Source organism: Puma concolor, chromosome E4 (genome assembly GCF_028749965.1).
Source record: "Puma concolor isolate L17-30 chromosome E4, mPumCon1.1.hap2, whole genome shotgun sequence".
NCBI lineage: Eukaryota > Metazoa > Chordata > Mammalia > Carnivora > Felidae > Puma > Puma concolor.
In genome coordinates, this window is record NC_141683.1 from 47,993,881 (window position 1) to 48,011,916 (window position 18,036).

The 18,036-nt window shown below is 40.0% G+C and overlaps 1 protein-coding gene across 6 annotated transcripts; it reads left to right on the forward strand.

The window, feature by feature from the left end:
• Positions 1 to 483: 483 nt before the first annotated feature.
• On the forward strand, positions 484 to 18,033 carry PRG4 (proteoglycan 4). 6 transcript variants are annotated; one of them, XM_086693081.1, is made up of 15 exons: positions 484 to 607; positions 1,182 to 1,280; positions 4,078 to 4,200; positions 5,462 to 5,581; positions 8,150 to 8,296; positions 8,813 to 8,935; positions 10,411 to 11,202; positions 11,266 to 11,889; positions 11,962 to 13,467; positions 14,345 to 14,422; positions 15,256 to 15,392; positions 15,671 to 15,827; positions 16,296 to 16,493; positions 16,954 to 17,079; positions 17,833 to 18,033. In XM_086693081.1, exons 2-15 carry the CDS (start codon positions 1,208 to 1,210, stop codon positions 17,928 to 17,930), a joined length of 4,302 nt encoding a protein of 1,433 aa, XP_086549207.1. In that variant the 5' UTR covers positions 484 to 607; positions 1,182 to 1,207; the 3' UTR covers positions 17,931 to 18,033. The 6 variants fall into 6 exon arrangements, with proteins under 6 accessions (XP_086549207.1, XP_086549208.1, XP_086549206.1 ...); XM_086693082.1 differs by having other exon boundaries at positions 491 to 607; positions 11,266 to 11,577; positions 11,698 to 13,467; XM_086693080.1 differs by having other exon boundaries at positions 491 to 607; positions 11,266 to 13,467.
• Positions 18,034 to 18,036: the final 3 nt, after the last annotated feature.

An 18,036-nucleotide genomic window follows, 5' to 3' on the forward strand; every position in this document is an offset into this window, starting at 1 on the left:
GTTAGGCTACAGTTTTGAAGAAGGTTTTTACATGGTAAGGGAAGCTAGAAAATCCACCCTTGCAGACCATCCACCTTGAGGCAATTAAGAGCCTATTTTCTGTGCTTGGTGAAAATGAAAATACTCAAGAAAGGAAATGTACATTTGATTTAATAGCATAAGTTAAGAAAAGTTGGACCACAATCTAACAGTAGATAAATTTCAAAATCACTCTTTGCTGGACTTAACTGGGGGGGGGGGGGAGGAAGAAGTGATACCCACACTTGACTATTTTGAAGTTGCTGCTTTGATACACTAGTCAGAAGTTGCCAGAGCTATTTACCATCTCAGAACAATTTGTTCACTTCACTCAGAAATTAGAAGTGTGTTCTGGCCAATAATCCTAAATTTATTTTGTAGTAGTCATTTTTCTTAATGGAAGTGTTTTCCAGATGTTGCCTAAGTCTAGTTGTCTGGGCCCTCTTCCAACAAATGAGGAAAGTTTGATTTCATAGCGTTGTCACTGTTGATTCTGTCTAACCTTTGGACTAATTGGTTCATCCCAATATATTTGCACTGATATATAAGACTTCCAGAACATTGGAAAAACTCACTATTGCTTTTACGGGTAAGTGTCAAAGGTAACTCGCTTTGTGGAATTAAATGTGTTTTCAATTCAATAGGACTATGCTTTATTAAAGAAGTTTGAGAACAGTTTTTAAGGACAGGAGTAGGAAAGTTTTGAAAAGGATCACAGCTACACAATACACCTGTTGGAAGCTTACAAATTTATATGGAGAGTTAAGGGAAAGTTGGAATGACCACTCCTGTGTTTGTTAAATTAAATTTTACTGAAGCTGGTTATTTTTTCTCTGTAAGCTGGGATTTCAACCTTGCACTGTAAGTATATACTATAATTTAAATGGAGTTTGAGATAGGGCTGTTTTTCATTTGGGAGAATTCTAAAGTATTAACATGGACCATAACATGATTGAGATGGTGACTCATGATTTCTTCTGCATAAGATGGTGAAATATTTACAGTAGAATTAAAGCTCGTTATCTTTAAAAGTCTTGTTTCAAGAGTGGGATGGTTTTATCATTAAACCACGTTTTAAAAGTTACCGAAACCGTAAGTAACATGGGCATAAATTAGTGGTGAGATTAAAGAGCAGTTTTCTGATGCTTTTCTTTTCTTTTCAGTGAGGTCTCAGTACCTGGAAACAGACATGGAGTGGAAAATACTTCCCACGTACTTGCTGCTGCTTTCTGTTTTCTTGATTCAGCAAGTTTCTTCTCAAGGTAGCTTAACCACCAAAAAGACTTATTTAACAACTGTTGCTAATCATTCTGTTTTGACTATTATGACAACAAAAGAAAAACAGATTTCTGAAAACGTCCATTTGTTTGAATTTAATGTATAGTATAGTTTTAAAATTATGTAAAAGCATATGCAACATTTCTAAGCATTTTGGAATTCTTACTTTTTCTCATGTCTTATGAAACCTTTCAAGTTTGGAGCTTTTCTATAGACTAATTTTTGTACTCATTTTTGTGGTGACTCCAAAAGTAAAAAAGAAACCACGGACACATGATAAAACTGTGCTATTGTGATACAGTATCATCAGATGAACTGAAAAGAATGACGTTTAAATGGCATGTAATTTTTGCTCACATGTTTCCAGTAAATTTAATGAGTATTTTACATCAAATAAATTATTGCTAGCTTCTTTCAGGATCTGTAGAACTAGGCACCATGGTAAAGTGAGCATTGACAATGTTTCAAACGGCCTTGGATTAATCTTGAAAGTGCTCTGTTTCTTACAAGAACTATTCATCCGGGAATGGACTCTACTTGTGTGAATGTCATCTTATATTATAATATTGAACTATTCACAGTACTCTAAAAACTGTCCTGGATGAACAGTTCTTGTCATTGACATTTAGAGAATGTTAAGATATATCCAGTACAATCACCTTAGCAAATGTCTCTAGCATGCGATCAAAGTTGAATAATGGCAATAATACTGAACCTCGGATTTTCATATCCTTGTTTTTCTTTGATAAGCAAAACCTGAGAGAAGAAAAATCAAGGTGCATGCTTGTTATGGTGAAATTGCATTTATAGAATAGGCATTTCCAGGAAAATAGTTAAAATTCCCATAAACCTAAGCATAAGAGATAATCTCCTGACGTGGACATAGTTTCCGAATCACTAAGATAAGATGGAAAAACACATGGAAGCACATGTGAACGTTTAATAAGGAATCATGGCCTCTACACTATCTTTAGACTCCTCTGCTGTCTTACGATAGCATTACAAGGCTCACAACACTGAGAGCATTTCCTAATCTACCTTTCCTCTGGAATAAGATCAATTGTGCTCCAAAATGGTTTTACTCTCCTTTAAATGAATGAATGTAAAATTATCTTTAAAATTAACAGTGTTAAAAGTAGGACAATCACTTAGTCTATGAAATTAAACTTTTCCTATAAAGATAATTGATTTCCTCATTCAGAAATCTGCTAATTACGAAAGAATAGACTTTAATGTTGTGTTGTCTGCTTTTCTCGCCTTCTCAATTTCTCATTCTTTTTCCTTTATATATAATATATGTATTTATATACATACACTATATATGCGTTTTTGTATGTATTGTGCACATATGTACGCAAAAGGTTGTGAAAGTTGTCCTAATATCTACTATTTTCTTTGCATGTGAAGACTTTCAGTTTCCCAGACTCATTATTTTGAGATTTTTTCAGTGTGTTTCAACGTCCCTCTATGGATTTAGGACATTGCACCTGCCAATTTCTATTCCAGAGACGGATTCGATTGTGACATTTCTGTGGTTTTATCTCTCAGGAAGGTGTTTTCCAAATGACTTTCAGAAATATATTTGAGGATAGCTACGCTTTTGTTCATATTGTTGTTTTTTTCACCCAGAATAACTCTGACCTTTATATTCATGCCCAGATGCTATTTGAACAGTTATTCATTTTGTCTTCTCTGTATCTGTGGTTGTAAACATCTCACTTCCTCAACATTTTTTTTTTTAATTTTTTTTTTTTCAACATTTTTTATTTATTTTTGGGACAGAGAGAGACAGAGCATGAACGGGGGAGGGGCAGAGAGAGAGGGAGACACAGAAGCGGAAACAGGCTCCAGGCTCTGAGCCATCAGCCCAGAGCCTGACGCGGGGCTCGAACTCACGGACCGCGAGATCGTGACCTGGCTGAAGTCGGACGCTTAACCGACTGCGCCACCCAGGCGCCCCTCACTTCCTCAACATTTAAAGAACCGGTTATCCTCACCAGTAAAAGGAGGAGGAAGCCTAGGGAAGTTTTTGCTGGCCTAACCAGCTTGTTTTAAACTCAACATGAGGGATGAGAGGCAATGTGATTGGGTGGGAATAGTGTTGGCTTTAGAATCAGATATATCAGAGTTCAAGTTCTAGGTGACCATGTAACTTATTATCCAAATCAGGACACTTCGGAGAGTGAAAGAGGTCAGTATGAATAATTTATAGGTAACACATATTTATTATAGGTATTATAGGTAACACAATTTATCTGTAATACATATATCCTGGAACCATTAACTAACCAGGTATTCTTGAGCTAGTTATTAAAATCTCTGTGTTTCAGCTGCCTTATCTCTCAAAAGGGGCTACTAATACCCTCCTGGTAACATTTTCATAAACATTAGAGATAACAGCACAGAGATACAGAGATGCTCCATAAATGTCAACTAACCATCAGTTTAGCTGCAGCCTCAGCTGAGCTGTGGCTGCTCTCCGCACCACAGCTCCCCAACCCCACTACTGCCCGAATATCACCCTCTTTATGCAAAGCCATTACCTTTGCCTCATTTTCAAAAGTGTATTTATCTTCTCAGTCTGGTGAAGAATGAAGTGGCATGATCAAGGTCACATCAGAGATCAGGCAAAGATCACCTGGACCCATTGCTAACCATCATCCCCAACCTTTTCCAATTGATAAAATTCTCCCTGACCAAATGGCTTTGTCCTCCTCATTAGACCCCTTCCTTTCTGTAAAGTGGTTTGGCCATGTTTACCCTAGTATTGTATAATTGTAGATTTACCAAGCTGTGCAGGGAGATGTGGGGAAGGGTATTCTAGAGATGCCACCTGCAACTGTGATTATAACTGTCAACACTACATGGAGTGCTGCCCTGATTTCAAGAAAGTCTGCACTGTGGGTAAGTCCTGACAGCTAGTGTCTCCCCTGCCAAGCAGCGCTGTTCTGTGAGTCCCCTTGCAGCCCCTTCCAGTGCTGTTTCCACACTACTGCGCTTCTTTTTGCTTAAATGCCTTTCCCTTCCTTGCATAAATGTTGCAGCGTGCTGTACCTAAGGATGGTGTCAAAGCTCGTGACTCTTGGGGGAGGGAAGAGGAGGGGAGCCTGGGACTCTGACAGGTGCACAAGGTTATTGACTAGTCCAAGTAAAATATCTTGTTGCAAATAGAGAATGCTGTGACTCAGGAGTCATCAAGTAAATAGTAATGAGTACTATTCACTTACCAATCAGAGATATAACTGCTTAGTGATGGGGTTCTTCCATAGCTTCATCAAAAGAATCCATGGATATAAAATAATCTTATCTACTGTTGGACTGTTTGATATAAACATGTTTCTAAATTGTCTGAAAAAAGTCACTTTAAGTACGAAGCATTAGTGTCTTATGAGGAATTTCAGTTAAAACCCAAAGGGTCAGAATTTTAAATGATGGGTGGTATTTCACCTGAACGCATTTTTAGATCATTTTGTTAACACGGGCATTTCATATCCAATTTATGAAAATTATCATTAAAAGTGGTTCAAAGTTATGTTTACTTTAGAATTTGTATGTGAAGTTGATAAATATACTGCTGTACAATTATGTGTTGTTGAAGGTGATAATTTCAAAGAGGCTTTGGTAAAGTTATTGTGTCTCTAACCAAGGCTTATTTTGAAATGAGCAAGTATAATCCATGCCACGGGATTAGGCTGAAATCTTTCAACGCCACATGTTGCCCAGTTCATCATAATAAAAGTCTCTGCATTATAAATGATTTCTGAGCCTAAACAGTGACCCATCTATATTATGCCAGCTCTTTGGAATATTGTAGGATCTGAACATTCACTTAATAAGCATCTATTACAAAGCAGTGGTGTGACATGGAGAGGATGGGGGGATTTCATATGAAGGGTTCCCACTTTTCCATTGTCCGTATGTGAAATGACTCAGCACTGGGGTGTCTCTTAGAGTCTTGAAAGGCAAGAGAAGCTTCCCTGAGGCACCATATTTCCTTCCTGACTTCTCCACTTAGAAAACCGTGTATTTTCCAAATTTCAAATAAAAGACTCAGAAATGCACTTTTGGAAGTCTAGGCAGCTATAAGGTGGGAAATGGCTATCAGTATATGGGTGTGGCTGCGGCTGCATAATCAGTAATCTATGTTTTGTTTTGCTCTGGATAGAGCTTTCCTGTAAAGGCCGCTGCTTTGAGTCCTTTGCAAGAGGGAGGGAGTGCGACTGCGACTCGGAATGTAAGAAGTATGGCAAGTGCTGTTCCGATTATGAGAATTTTTGTGGAAAAGGTAAGCATCGTGGTATCAGTCAGCGCCTCTCAGTACAGCCCGATCTATGCACCTACCTTACCTTTGCTGATAATGTCCAATATGCACTCCACCCAAGGACTTGATTTTACTAGCACAAGCCATTTCATATTAATTTTGCTTCACCAAGATGAATTGATGAAGGAAAGCCTCTTCCAACAGCACTGCCTGGTTCTGCCAGTCTCCAGGAGCTCCAGAGATCGCTGGTTGAGGAATAGAGAGAATAGGGGCTGAGTGCACATACTTTTTCCTCAGGTGTGGTTCAATTTCAGGTGCAATTAACAGTAACCAGCTCATTCCAGGATTTCTTGTTTCACCCTAACGGTGCTGACCCCACAAAGTCAGCAGTCCTTTGAGTTAGCTGTGCTTTTGGCTTCAGAGTTTTTGAGTGTATATTGAAGGACAGAATGACACAGCTTCTCTAAACTTGTAAATTTAGGAGTTTGATTAAAGACACTAAAGTTATAGGCAAACCTACCGAGAAGTTGTCAACCGTCTGTTGTATGTCCCTTCTCATCTCTGGAGCCCATGGTCATCTCCATCTAAATCCCTGTGTGTGATAGAGTCAATAAAAAAGGGATATTGCTCCATTTTAAAATCCTCCTCTCTGGTTATAGGTCCTGGAGAACTAATCTGAGAGTATAATAAAACTTCAGATTTTCCAAAACAGTTTAAAAAAGACTTAAATAATGAATTCTTTTCTTTACCAAATGTTTATTCTTAAATTATACTTTGTTGAAACAATGATATTTGTGAAGGTAAAAGTGAAAATAAGCATTGCTTGCATAATCTTATTCTATTTAAACAAGACTGTACGTCCTGCTTCTTTTGAACAGTGGAGAAATAGGGTAAAAAACTGTTTATCAGCATAGTTGAGGGATATTTCTTAACTGGTCAATGTTTTCATTGGAAAGCAGTCCAAAAATGATGGAGACAACACCCTCATAATCAAAAACTGAGTGTGGAGTTCCTGCAGCTTTCAGAAGGACCCATGATGAAGGATACATATTTATTCATTGCCCTGATAATGGTTTTGGCTGTGAAACAAAAAAGAATTTATTTTGGATGGAAGATGAGTGGGAAGGAAGGTTGGGTAGAGAGTGATGAAGCATTGAAAGAACGTGCTAAAGACCATACTACCGGGTGCTGGGTCAGATTACTTGAGGTTTAAGTAGGACTCAACAACAACAAATTTGATGAAGGTCATGCTTCATTTACAGAATTCACAAAGATAGTCAGGGTCTCAAGTGAAAATAATGGAACCACCCAGAGCTTCAATACTTCATTTTTTACAAATAACAACTGAACCATCGTACGACACACCTCTTAGTTGTTTCGGGATTGCTATAGACACGGCTGGTAGGCATCTATACATTTCAAAATCATAGCGTTTCAAGCGCTGAAAAAATGTGGGTGAAAAAACAGTCCAAGAGGTTGTTTGGCTCAAGATTATGAGCTAGTACATGGCAGAACTGAGCTGTTTGGGGGAAGATAGAGGAAGGTGTGGGGTGGTCAGCTCACGGAGACTGCACGGGCAGGAGTTTCTGGGATGTTTAGTCAGAGCAGCAGGATTTATCACAACTCCCTCTACCCAGAACATCTCATTGTCCTCTGCTTTCTTATCCTCTAGAAGTCCCTTTCCTTTTCTTCTGGTTCCTAATGATCAAAACACGTCCCTTGTCTTCTCTTCTAGACACAGAAAGGGTAGGAGGACGGGTGAGAAAAGGTTTCAAATATACACACCAAACCATTAACAGTTGTTTAACTTGGGGAAGGGCAACACATTTCGAGAAAAGCATAATGTGAAGGTGTGAACTGTTTACAAGACTAAATATTCATGTACAGCTTTTGTAATTAGAAAGAAGAAAGGTGGATTGGCATCATTTTATTTAAATGAATATGAAAACAGGACAAATGTACTTATTATAGTTCTCTTTGTGAGAGCACAAATACCTGTCATTCACATGCAGTAATTATTTTTACCATCATAGAAGATTGGCATAAGGTATGGAGTTGAGTTGAGGGTTTTTTTTGTTGTTGTTTTGTTTTGTTTTAGGAGAGAGAGAGCGAGAAAGATTGGGAGAATCTTAAGCAGGCTCTATGCTTAGTGTGGAGCCTGATGCAGGGCTCGATCCTATGACCCTGGGATCATGCCCTGAGCTGAAATCAAGAGTAGGACTCTCAACTGACTGAGTCACCCAGGTGCCCCTAGAGTCAGGTATTTTTTAGGCAGAGAAACACCTTCAGAAATCATCTAGAATAAAATCAATACGCAGATCTGAAAACAAAATTCAAGAAGGGTTAGTTCATTTGCCCAAGGTCACAAGGGTAGAGACTTGCAGGGCTAGGGCTGGAATTCAGGTTTATATTTTATAGCAATGCTCCTCAGAATTAATCACTTTGTGGTAATTAGTGTTAGGCTAAGGGCCTGCCTACACTGGTTTTCACCAGCCTCTATTCTTGAAGCCAGATGCGTCCATGCCTTTCACAGTTAAGAGTTGCTGATGAATGTCAACAAGATGTTAACTGACTTGTCTCGCTTGGCCTCAGTGCATAATCCCCCATCACCATCTTCAAAGACTGTACCTCCAGCTCCAGGAGCATCTCAAACCATCAAATCAACAACCAAACGTTCACCCAAATCACCAAACAAGAAGAAGACTAAGAAAGTTATAGAATCAGAGGAAATAACAGAAGGTAGGAAGATGACAGATGTAATAAAAGGTTTTGAGATGGACTAAGCTGTAGGTGAACTACTTTTAAAAGACTCTTCATAGAAAAAGGGAATCATATGAGTCATGAAAGGCTTATTACACTTCTTAAAAAAGTGTCTTTTAAGTCAAAGTTTAAGCCAAATTATAAACCCTCAGATATTTTTCTTACAACTGAACCCAGCATGGGTGTAGGTTACAGTAATCAGAAGACAAATCTCATTGGGAAAAAAAAGCCCAGATCTTCTGCAGAATAATTAGATTCTGTGAGACATGGGGAATTTGAGAGAAAGTAATATATATTGCTAGTATCTGTGATAAGCTTAGCTACCTGGCTTTTAACTGACAAATTTAAAGAGCAGTTGATCATATTACTGATAAATTAAAAAAGCAGAACACGGACATTTGCAGAGCAGTCAACAACATTTCTCATTGTATTTGGACTGGCGTTTTTTGCTTTCAATTGCAGTTGGTGTGATCAACCTTTTTATTTGATTTATAGAACATTCTGTTTCTGAAAATCAAGAGTCTTCTTCCTCCTCTTCCTCTTCCTCTTCAACTATTCGGAAAGTCAAGTCTTCCAAAAATTCAGCTGCTAATAAAGAATTAAAGAAGAAACCCAAAGGTTTGAGCATTGATAAAGATCAAAGACTATATCAATGCCATATTAAAAATAATTCTCTAAAAGCAATGCGTATTGGTAGAATGGTTTGAGGACATTTCAATACTTGGGGCATGTATAGATTTGTAAAAATAATTTGTAAAAATTATTTTAGAAGATACTAATGAGAACTTCCTATAGGAAACTAGTGCAGAGCAGCTAAGAAAGCACTCTTAAAACCAAGGATAAGAAGATGCTATAGCAGCAGCTCTGGAAACACAGGATGGCACCGGAGATGATTATTTATGGTTTTTGATTTTCATTCCTGTCTACCTGATATCATTTTTCTTTCTTCTCCTTCCTCTGTGTTCCTTGTGGTTTTTGCTTTCCCTTTTATTTTTCCTTATTTTATTTTGCACACATTTATATGCTGCTTTAAGTGTTTTAAAACGTTAATCCATTAAAGTCTCATACACATGTCTGGGAAAGGCAATATTATTAACCACGTTTTACAGATCCTTTTTATTATTTTTCTAATAAATTATGTCATATCTGGCTGATTTTTTTTTTTTTGTAGTAGAGACTGTCCCACAGAGTAGGCTATTACCTCCTAAAAAAAGATTCCTTTTGTTCTATTTTTTTTTAATTTCCTGAAATTCTAAAATACATTCTCTTTCTCCAGGAAATACTGAATTTTGGATACTGGAGTTTCAAAGAACTATTTCCTGGGTGGTTGTTATTTCCCCTGAAGCCTTTACTCTGGCAGAATAGCCAAATAGTCGTTGAATCATCCAGAGTCTTGCATACAATGCAAGTGCAATACATGTTAAATGGAACTCCTCTCAGGGATGAGCTCTTGATGTGCTCTTTGGGTAGCTGCTAGGAGAAATCCTGTTCAACAAGGTCTTTGGCTGCCATGGCATCCTAATCCCCTCTCTGTATCCCTGGGCTGCTGAGTTTAGGTGGGCAGAGGAAAGGGAAGAGCTAACAGCTGTGTGTATGGAAACAGATTAGTAGGGACCGCTGGAGTGACTGGAACACATTCCTGGGGTGTAGTTGTAGAGGCTTCCGAGGCCAATTGGTACAGTTAATCTTGAAGATGTTGGAACTAGGTTTCCAGAAGGAAGAGTGCAGCACTCAACAGTGTGAAGTAAAAGGAGTGGAGGAAGTGAGAGGCAAAGAACATTAATATAAAGAGATGAATTCGTGTGGTTGATCATGTTGGTAATTTCAGAGTTGCCACTTGTTTCTAGACATTAATAGTATAGACTTTTACTTGTGCTTTTTCATCCCTTCTCATCAATTCCCTAAAATAGCCCAATCAGATAAGTTAATCATTTCCCATTTTACAACAAATTAATGAATTACAGGTTAGCAATTTGCCGACAGATAAAGCAGTTTGATCAGCTATCAACACAGCTAGCTGGTAAGGACGAGCTCTTTAGGTCATTATGGAAAACTATTCAAAAGTAAAAAATGTGCATATTTTTTTTTTCTAGTAAAAGATAACAAGAAGGAAAAAACTCCTAAAAAGAAACCTAACCCTGAACCACCAGTTGTAGATGAAGATGGAAGTGGACTGGACAATGGTGACGTCAAGCTCACCCCGACTCCTGACATTCCTACCACCCAACGCAATAAAGTTACCACACCTCCCAAGATTACAACAGTCAAACCGACAAATCCAAAACCCAGTCTTCCACCTAATTCTGATACACCCAAAGAGACATCTTCAACAACGAGTGAGGAGACAGCAGTTGAAACTAAAGAGACTCCTATAACGAATAAACAGACTTCAAATAGAGAAAAAGAGACTACTTCACCTAAAGAGAAACAAAGTGCAGAGAAAACACCTGCTAAAGATTTTATACCCACATCCAAAGCTCCTAGTACATCTACACCAAAAGCTGAAACTACAACCAAATCTCCTGCTCCCACCACCACCAAGAAACCTGTTCCCACTACCCCCAAGAAGCCTGCACCCACCACCAAAGAGCCTGCACCCACCACCCCCAAGAAGCCTGCACCCACGACCAAAGAGCCTGCACCCACCACCCCCAAGAAGCCTGCACCCACCACCAAAGAGCCTGCACCCACCACCCCCAAGAAGCCTGCACCCACGACCAAAGAGCCTGCACCCACCACCCCCAAGAAGCCTGCACCCACGACCAAAGAGCCTGGACCCACCACCCCCAAGAAGCCTGCACCCACGACCAAAGAGCCTGCACCCACCACCCCCAAGAAGCCTGCACCCACGACTAAAGAGCCTGCACCCACTACCCCCAAGAAGCCTGCACCCACCACCAAAGAGCCTACACCTACCAAGGAGTCTGCACCAATGGCCCCTACAGAGCCTGCACCCACCACCCCCAAGAAGTCTGCATCCACTACCACCAAAGAACCTCCACCCACAGCCCCCACGGAGCCTGCACTCACCACTCCAAAGGAGCCTACACCCACTGCCCCCAAGGAGGCTGCACCCACCACCCCCAACAAGCCTGCTCCTATTACCACCAAGGAACCTGCACCCACAGCCCCCAAGGAGCCTGCACACACCACCCCCAAGGAACCTGCACCCACAGCCCCCAAGGAGGCTGCACCCACCACCCCCAAGGAACCTGTACCCATGGCACCCACGGAGCCTGCACCCACCACTCCCAAGGAGCCTGTACCCACAGCCCCCAAGGAACCTGCTCCCAGCATTCCCAAGGAGCTTGCACCCATGGCCCCCACGGAGCCTGCGCCCACCACTCCCAAGGAGCCTGTACCCACAGCCCCCAAGGAACCTGCTCCCAGCATTCCCAAGGAGCCTGCACCCACAGCCCCCAAGGAACCTGCTCCCAGCATTCCCAAGGAGCTTGCACCCATGGCCCCCACGGAGCCTGCGCCCACCACTCCCAAGGAGCCTGTACCCACAGCCCCCAAGGAACCTGCTCCCAGCATTCCCAAGGAGCTTGCACCCATGGCCCCCACGGAGCCTGCGCCCACCACTCCCAAGGAGCCTGTACCCACAGCCCCCAAGGAACCTGCTCCCAGCATTCCCAAAGAACCTGCACCCACAGCCCCCAAGGAACCTGCTCCAAGCATTCCCAAGGAGCCTGCACCCATGGCCCCCAGCAAGCCTGCTCCTATTACCACCAAGGAACCTGCACCCACGGCCCCCACAGAGCCTACACCTACCACCCCCAAGGAGCCTGCACCCACAGCCCCCAAGGAGGCTGCACCCACCACCCCCAAGGAATCTGCACCCACAGCCCCCAAGGAGGCTGCACCCACCACTCCCAAGGAGCCTGCACCCACAGCCCCCAAAGAACCTGCTCCCAGCATTCCCAAGGAGCCTGCACCCACAGCCCCCAAAGAACCTGCTCCCAGCATTCCCAAGGAGCCTGCACCCACAGCCCCCAAAGAACCTGCTCCCAGCATTCCCAAGGAGCCTGCACCCACAGCCCCCAAAGAACCTGCTCCCAGCATTCCCAAGGAGCCTGCACCCACAGCCCCCAAAGAACCTGCTCCCAGCATTCCCAAGGAGCCTGCACCCACAGCCCCCAAAGAACCTGCTCCCAGCATTCCCAAGGAGCCTGCACCCACAGCCCCCAAAGAACCTGCTCCCAGCATTCCCAAGGAGCCTGCACCCACAGTCCCCAAGGAGACTGCTCCCACCACCACCAAGGAGCCCATCCCCAAACTTCTCAAGGAGCCCACTCCAGCTTCTCTTGAGACACCTGCTCCAACCAACTCAGAGGGCTCTACTACAACCACCATGGAGCCTCCCACCACTCCCAAAAACCCTGCTGAATCAACTCCTGAGTTTCCCAAAGAACCCACACCAAAGGCTCTTGAAAACAGTCCCAAAGAACCTGTTATACCTGTAACTAAGGCTCCTGGAGTGACCACACCTGAAATCACTACAACAGCTAAAGACAAAACAACAGAAAAAGACATACACATGACACCTGGAATTATGGCCGCTGTACCTACATCAACTCCGACAGAAGAAAAGACCACTGATTCCAAAACAAGAACAACCACACAAGTAACATCATCCACATCATCCAAAAATACTCCTCAAGCCACAACTCTTGCACCCAAAGTAATGACTACAACAAAAAAGGCAACTACATCTGAAGAGACTATGAATAAACCCGAAGAAACCAGAGCTGCGCCAAAAGACAGAGCTAATCCTAAAGTGTCAACTCCTAAATCCCAAAAGCCAACCAAAGCACCAAAAAAGCCCACTTCTACCAAAAAGCCAAACACGATACCTAAAGGGAGAAAACCAAAGACTACACCAACTCCCCCAAGGATGACTACATCGACAGTGCCCAAATTACACCCCACCTCTTCCACAAAAGCCATTCTCCAAACTACCACCAGCCCCAACCAAACACCTAACTCAGAAATCGTTGAAGTAAAGCCAAGTAAGGATGGAGATGCCGCAGGAGAAAAACCTCACGTGATCCTCAGGCCCCCTGTGTTAACTCCTATATTTATCCCAGGCACGGATATCTTAGTGAGAGGATCCAATCAAGACATTGCCATCAACTCCATGCTTTCAGGTAACAAGCATCAGTTACTTTGTTTTAAAATTGGTAATGTTAAATTTATTTGGACCAGAATGCCAAGTTAGTATCACTCTATTGAAGTACATTATCTAGAATCCTGAACTTGTTAACTTGTGGAGTTTTACAGCTTCTCCATAGGTAAGCAGAGGAGTAATTGTAGTAAGGTTATTTGGTCTTTGGAAAATCATGTAATAACCTAGTGTGCTAGGAACTTAGTGCATCTGTATCTATATGTAGACACAGTGTATAGAATGTCAAAAATACTTAAGTGGAAGTCTATCCTTAAAAGAGTATAACGCGGGGCGCCTGGGTGGCGCAGTCGGTTAAGCGTCCGACTTCAGCCAGGTCACGCTCTCGCGGTCCGTGAGTTCGAGCCCCGCGTCAGGCTCTGGGCTGATGGCTCGGAGCCTGGAGCCTGTTTCCAATTCTGTGTCTCCCTCTCTCTCTCAAAAATAAATAAACGTTGAAAAAAAAAATTAAAAAAAAAAAAAGAGTATAACGCAAAGCAAAAACCTGCAATATTATTCTTTACCAAACCAAGTCTCAAAGGCAATCCGAACTGAAAAATGGAATTTTGTGTTGGGATCAAACATCCTATAATTATCTAATACATGTAGATAATGGGTAGCCTGGCCTATTCCAATTCGTAACTTATTTTTATATATTACTTTTTGAATAATGATCACTTTTAAGTAAAACAATTATGAAATCTCTCTCTTCTTTTTCATTTTTGAAATACACACACCTCCCACTAGTCCCTTCAAAGGCTGAGGAAAAGGTGAACAGAGGAAAACAACACTGTGGGAGGATTTGAAAAGAATGTGAACACTTTTCGCATTTTCTTTTATCTTGGCTTAATTTTTTGTTTTAGATGAGACTAATTTATGCAACGGTAAGCCAGTAGATGGGCTGACTGCTTTGCGCAATGGAACATTGGTTGCATTTCGAGGTGAGCTATGCACGTATTTCTTTTTCTGCTCTTCATTTTGTTCTTGGCATTTGGGAGAACCAAAGAAAAGTGGAAGTTTGGGTTAAGCTTTCTGGAGGGAAACTGATTGATGAACGTACCTCACACAGTATTATGAGAACCTGAGAGTAATAACCAAAATATAAGATTAACAAAATTGGACATATTGGGAGAGACAAACAAAACAAAGAACTTGAAGAGATACTACTAAGATTTTTCGTTCCATTAGAATGAAAAGGTAGTTCATAGTTTGATTTCGTATCAAATGAAACGACATCAGGATTTCTATTACCTGCTCTATTTTACTTGAAAATAACATCTTGATTGCGATGTTTTCTACAGTGCTACATTGTGTGTGAGTGTAACAGAGCAGCAGTTACTTCCTGTTAATTCTCTGCTGTGCCTTCTGCTGGTCCAGTCCTCTTATATTTTAATTAAATCTGACCGGAAACAAATCATAGACTAGCACAGTAGAGGCTAAAGAGATTTTGGCAGTCATTGAATTATAACTCCTTGGTTCTAAAAGGTAAAGAAATGGAGAGAGAAGTGACTTTCTGTTAAGTCACAAAGCCAGAAGTTTCTAAGGAAACTGGAAAATTAAAATATTTCAAAGGCTTGAACTTCAGACTTGAGAAATCTCTACTCTCAGAAATGTTCAAATACTAACTATACTAGTCCTCATGGTATTGACTAAACTTGTCACGTAATGTTTATTTATTCAATCTGTTCTTACGATAGACTAAATTTTTTTTTATTTTGGTTTCTTTATTGGGATTCATTCAGCTTACAGGCTGATAGATCACTTTCAATTTTAGGTCATTATTTCTGGATGCTAAGTCCATTCAGTCCACCATCTCCAGCTCGTAAAATTACTGAAGTTTGGGGTATTCCCTCCCCCATTGATACTGTTTTTACTAGGTGCAACTGTGAAGGAAAAACTTTCTTCTTTAAGGTAAGAAAAATATCTTTTTTCAGAGAAATCAGCAACAAGCTATTCTTTATTATAACAGCATAAATCAGCTTAACCTCTACTTCAGAAGGGTCTCCATATTTTATTAAGCTATTCTATCATCAAAATTTAATCTGAAAAGTTAACAACGTGGTAACATTACAGGCTAATTTATTCACTTAATGAAGTTAAAACTTTCTCCCTATATTTAAGTCTAAGAATGAATCCCTAACCTTTTTATTCCGAAGCTGTTAACATCATTTCCTCTGTTGAATTATCAGGATTCTCAGTACTGGCGTTTCACCAATGACATAAAAGATGCAGGGTATCCCAAACAAATTGTAAAAGGATTTGGAGGACTAAATGGAAAAATAGTGGCAGCTCTCTCCATAGCTAAATACAAGGAAAGACCTGAATCTGTGTATTTTTTCAAGAGAGGTATGTGTTACATAATTGACAAGATTACAAAACTTTTAAGAGTTGATTTGTCTGGGAAATTTTATTCAATATTTTCATTTATTACTGGGTTTACTGTCAAAAGATCTTTAATGGCTGGACTCAGATATTTTCAATGAAAAAACTGAGGACAGGAAGGAGTATTTAGAGCTCTCAGCATACAAATTACAATTTCATTTGAATGTTCAGGTCCTTAATGTAAGTGTCATCATTTACTTTCAAACAAAGTTAAATATACAAATATACAATTTGTTGGTTTTGTTCATTCAGGAAGGATTTCAGGACTCAGTAATTATTTTATAATACCCTTGGACTAATGGTCATTAATGTCTGGACATACTTTATGAAAGACCTTGATCATTTCCTCTATCTTGTAAAAGCTCTTTTCCACCTTTTTGGAGGATTAAGCTTAATTTTCATTATTATATGTGATTTTCTAATACATAATAGGTGGCGGCATTCAGCAGTATATTTATAAACAGGAACCCGTCAGAAAGTGCACTGGTAGAAGGCCTGCTATCAATTATTCAGTGTATGGAGAAACAACACAGGTTAGGAGACGTCGCTTTGAACGCGCCATAGGACCTTCTCAAACACACACCATCAGAATTCGCTATTCACCCATCAGAGTCTCTTATCAAGACAAAGGTAATGTTTCTCACTGTGTCAAAAATTCTTGCACATGAAACAGATGTAATACAGTTTCTTACAGAATGAAGCTTATTGAATGCAGTGACTAAATAGCTCTAATAATTGAAAGCGTATTGATGTAAAACATCAATCCAACTCAGTGGAGGACCAGATCAATACTTTCTTTGTGTGTGTGAGTAAAGAAATGTTTATTCAGGTTTGTTCATTGTAATTAATACCACTTATCAGGTACCTCTTACCAAGAACATTACATACAAATCTGTAAACCTCAGAAGAGTCCTGTAAGGTAGGTATTTGTACCATGTCAGAGAGAGTAAAAACTAAGGCACTTAAGTTAAATAACTCACCCAAAGTAGTGCTACTAAGTCACCAAACTGCGATTCAAACCCAGGTCTGCCTAATGGCTGCTCTTTCCTATAGTACATTGTTTTTCAGTCTGATCTCTTTAAATCTACAGGTTTCCTCCATAATGAAGTTAAAATGAGTTTATACTGGAGAGGATTTCCAAATGTGGTTACTTCAGCTATAGCACTGCCCAACACCAGAAAACCTGATGGCTATGATTATTATGCCTTTTCTAAAGGTAAGCTATTAAGTAAAATCTTCATAGGTTCTTACAGATGTGCTCTAATCTCTGAAATAATATAATCAAAGCAAAACCACGAGTGTTCAATGGTGACTAAACATGAGAAGTTAAACTATACTTATTCTAATTGCTCTGAAAAAGAGAAAGTTTAGATTTTCACTTTATTTTCAACTGAACTGAATGTGCTACAATTCAATTCTGTACTATCCTTCATGAGATTAAAGCCTAGTATAATAAAACATATTACTTGAGTAAAACTACTACTAAAAACAGTATTTTACTTCTACTGCCTGTGGCATTTATAGGAGGTCTTGTGCCACAAAATATTACTGATTTGCATCACTACACAGTCATGAAGATCACAAAGAAGTTGAGAAACTAACTTTATTAATTCAATTATATTACCTGGGACACTTTTCTTAGAAAAATTCAGAAATCTAAGTTATTCTACCTATATAAATGTCAAAAATATTTTTAAAGGATAAAACAAGTGAATAATTTTTTAGACTTAGTTTTTCTCAAATTCTTACCGTGAAAAAGGAGAGATGAACCTAATTTTATGGAAAGATGGTGAAAGGTCAGTATGGGAAAGCAATTTTCTTTTTGTAAATTCAAATTAATTAATCTAAACATTTCTGATATTAAATTGACAAACACTGTCTTTGAGTGTAATAATAAAAAAAAAACCCTATTTTTAGTTCAGGTGTTTTGTTTTCTTTTTAATTAAAAAAGGATTTCTCTTTTATTTAGATCAATACTATAACATCGATGAACCAAGCAGAACAGCAAGAGTCATTACTACTCGTTCTGGGCGGACCTTGTCCAATGTCTGGTACAACTGTCCTTAGACCCACGGGCAAAGGAAGAATCAACTAATTAAAATGAAGAAAAAAATGAAAAATTTTGACACTGAAACACATTTTATTAATAAAGAATGTTGAGAGAAGCATACCG

Coding starts and splice junctions, on each gene's coding strand:
- PRG4 (XM_086693080.1), top strand. CDS start 1,208: ATGGAGTGGAAAATACTTCCCACGTACTTGCTGCTGCTTTCTGTTTTC. Junction 8,297..8,812: donor ATCAGAGGAAATAACAGAAG/GTAGGAAGATGA, acceptor TTTGATTTATAG/AACATTCTGTTTCTGAAAAT. Junction 16,494..16,953: donor AGTCTCTTATCAAGACAAAG/GTAATGTTTCTC, acceptor TTAAATCTACAG/GTTTCCTCCATAATGAAGTT.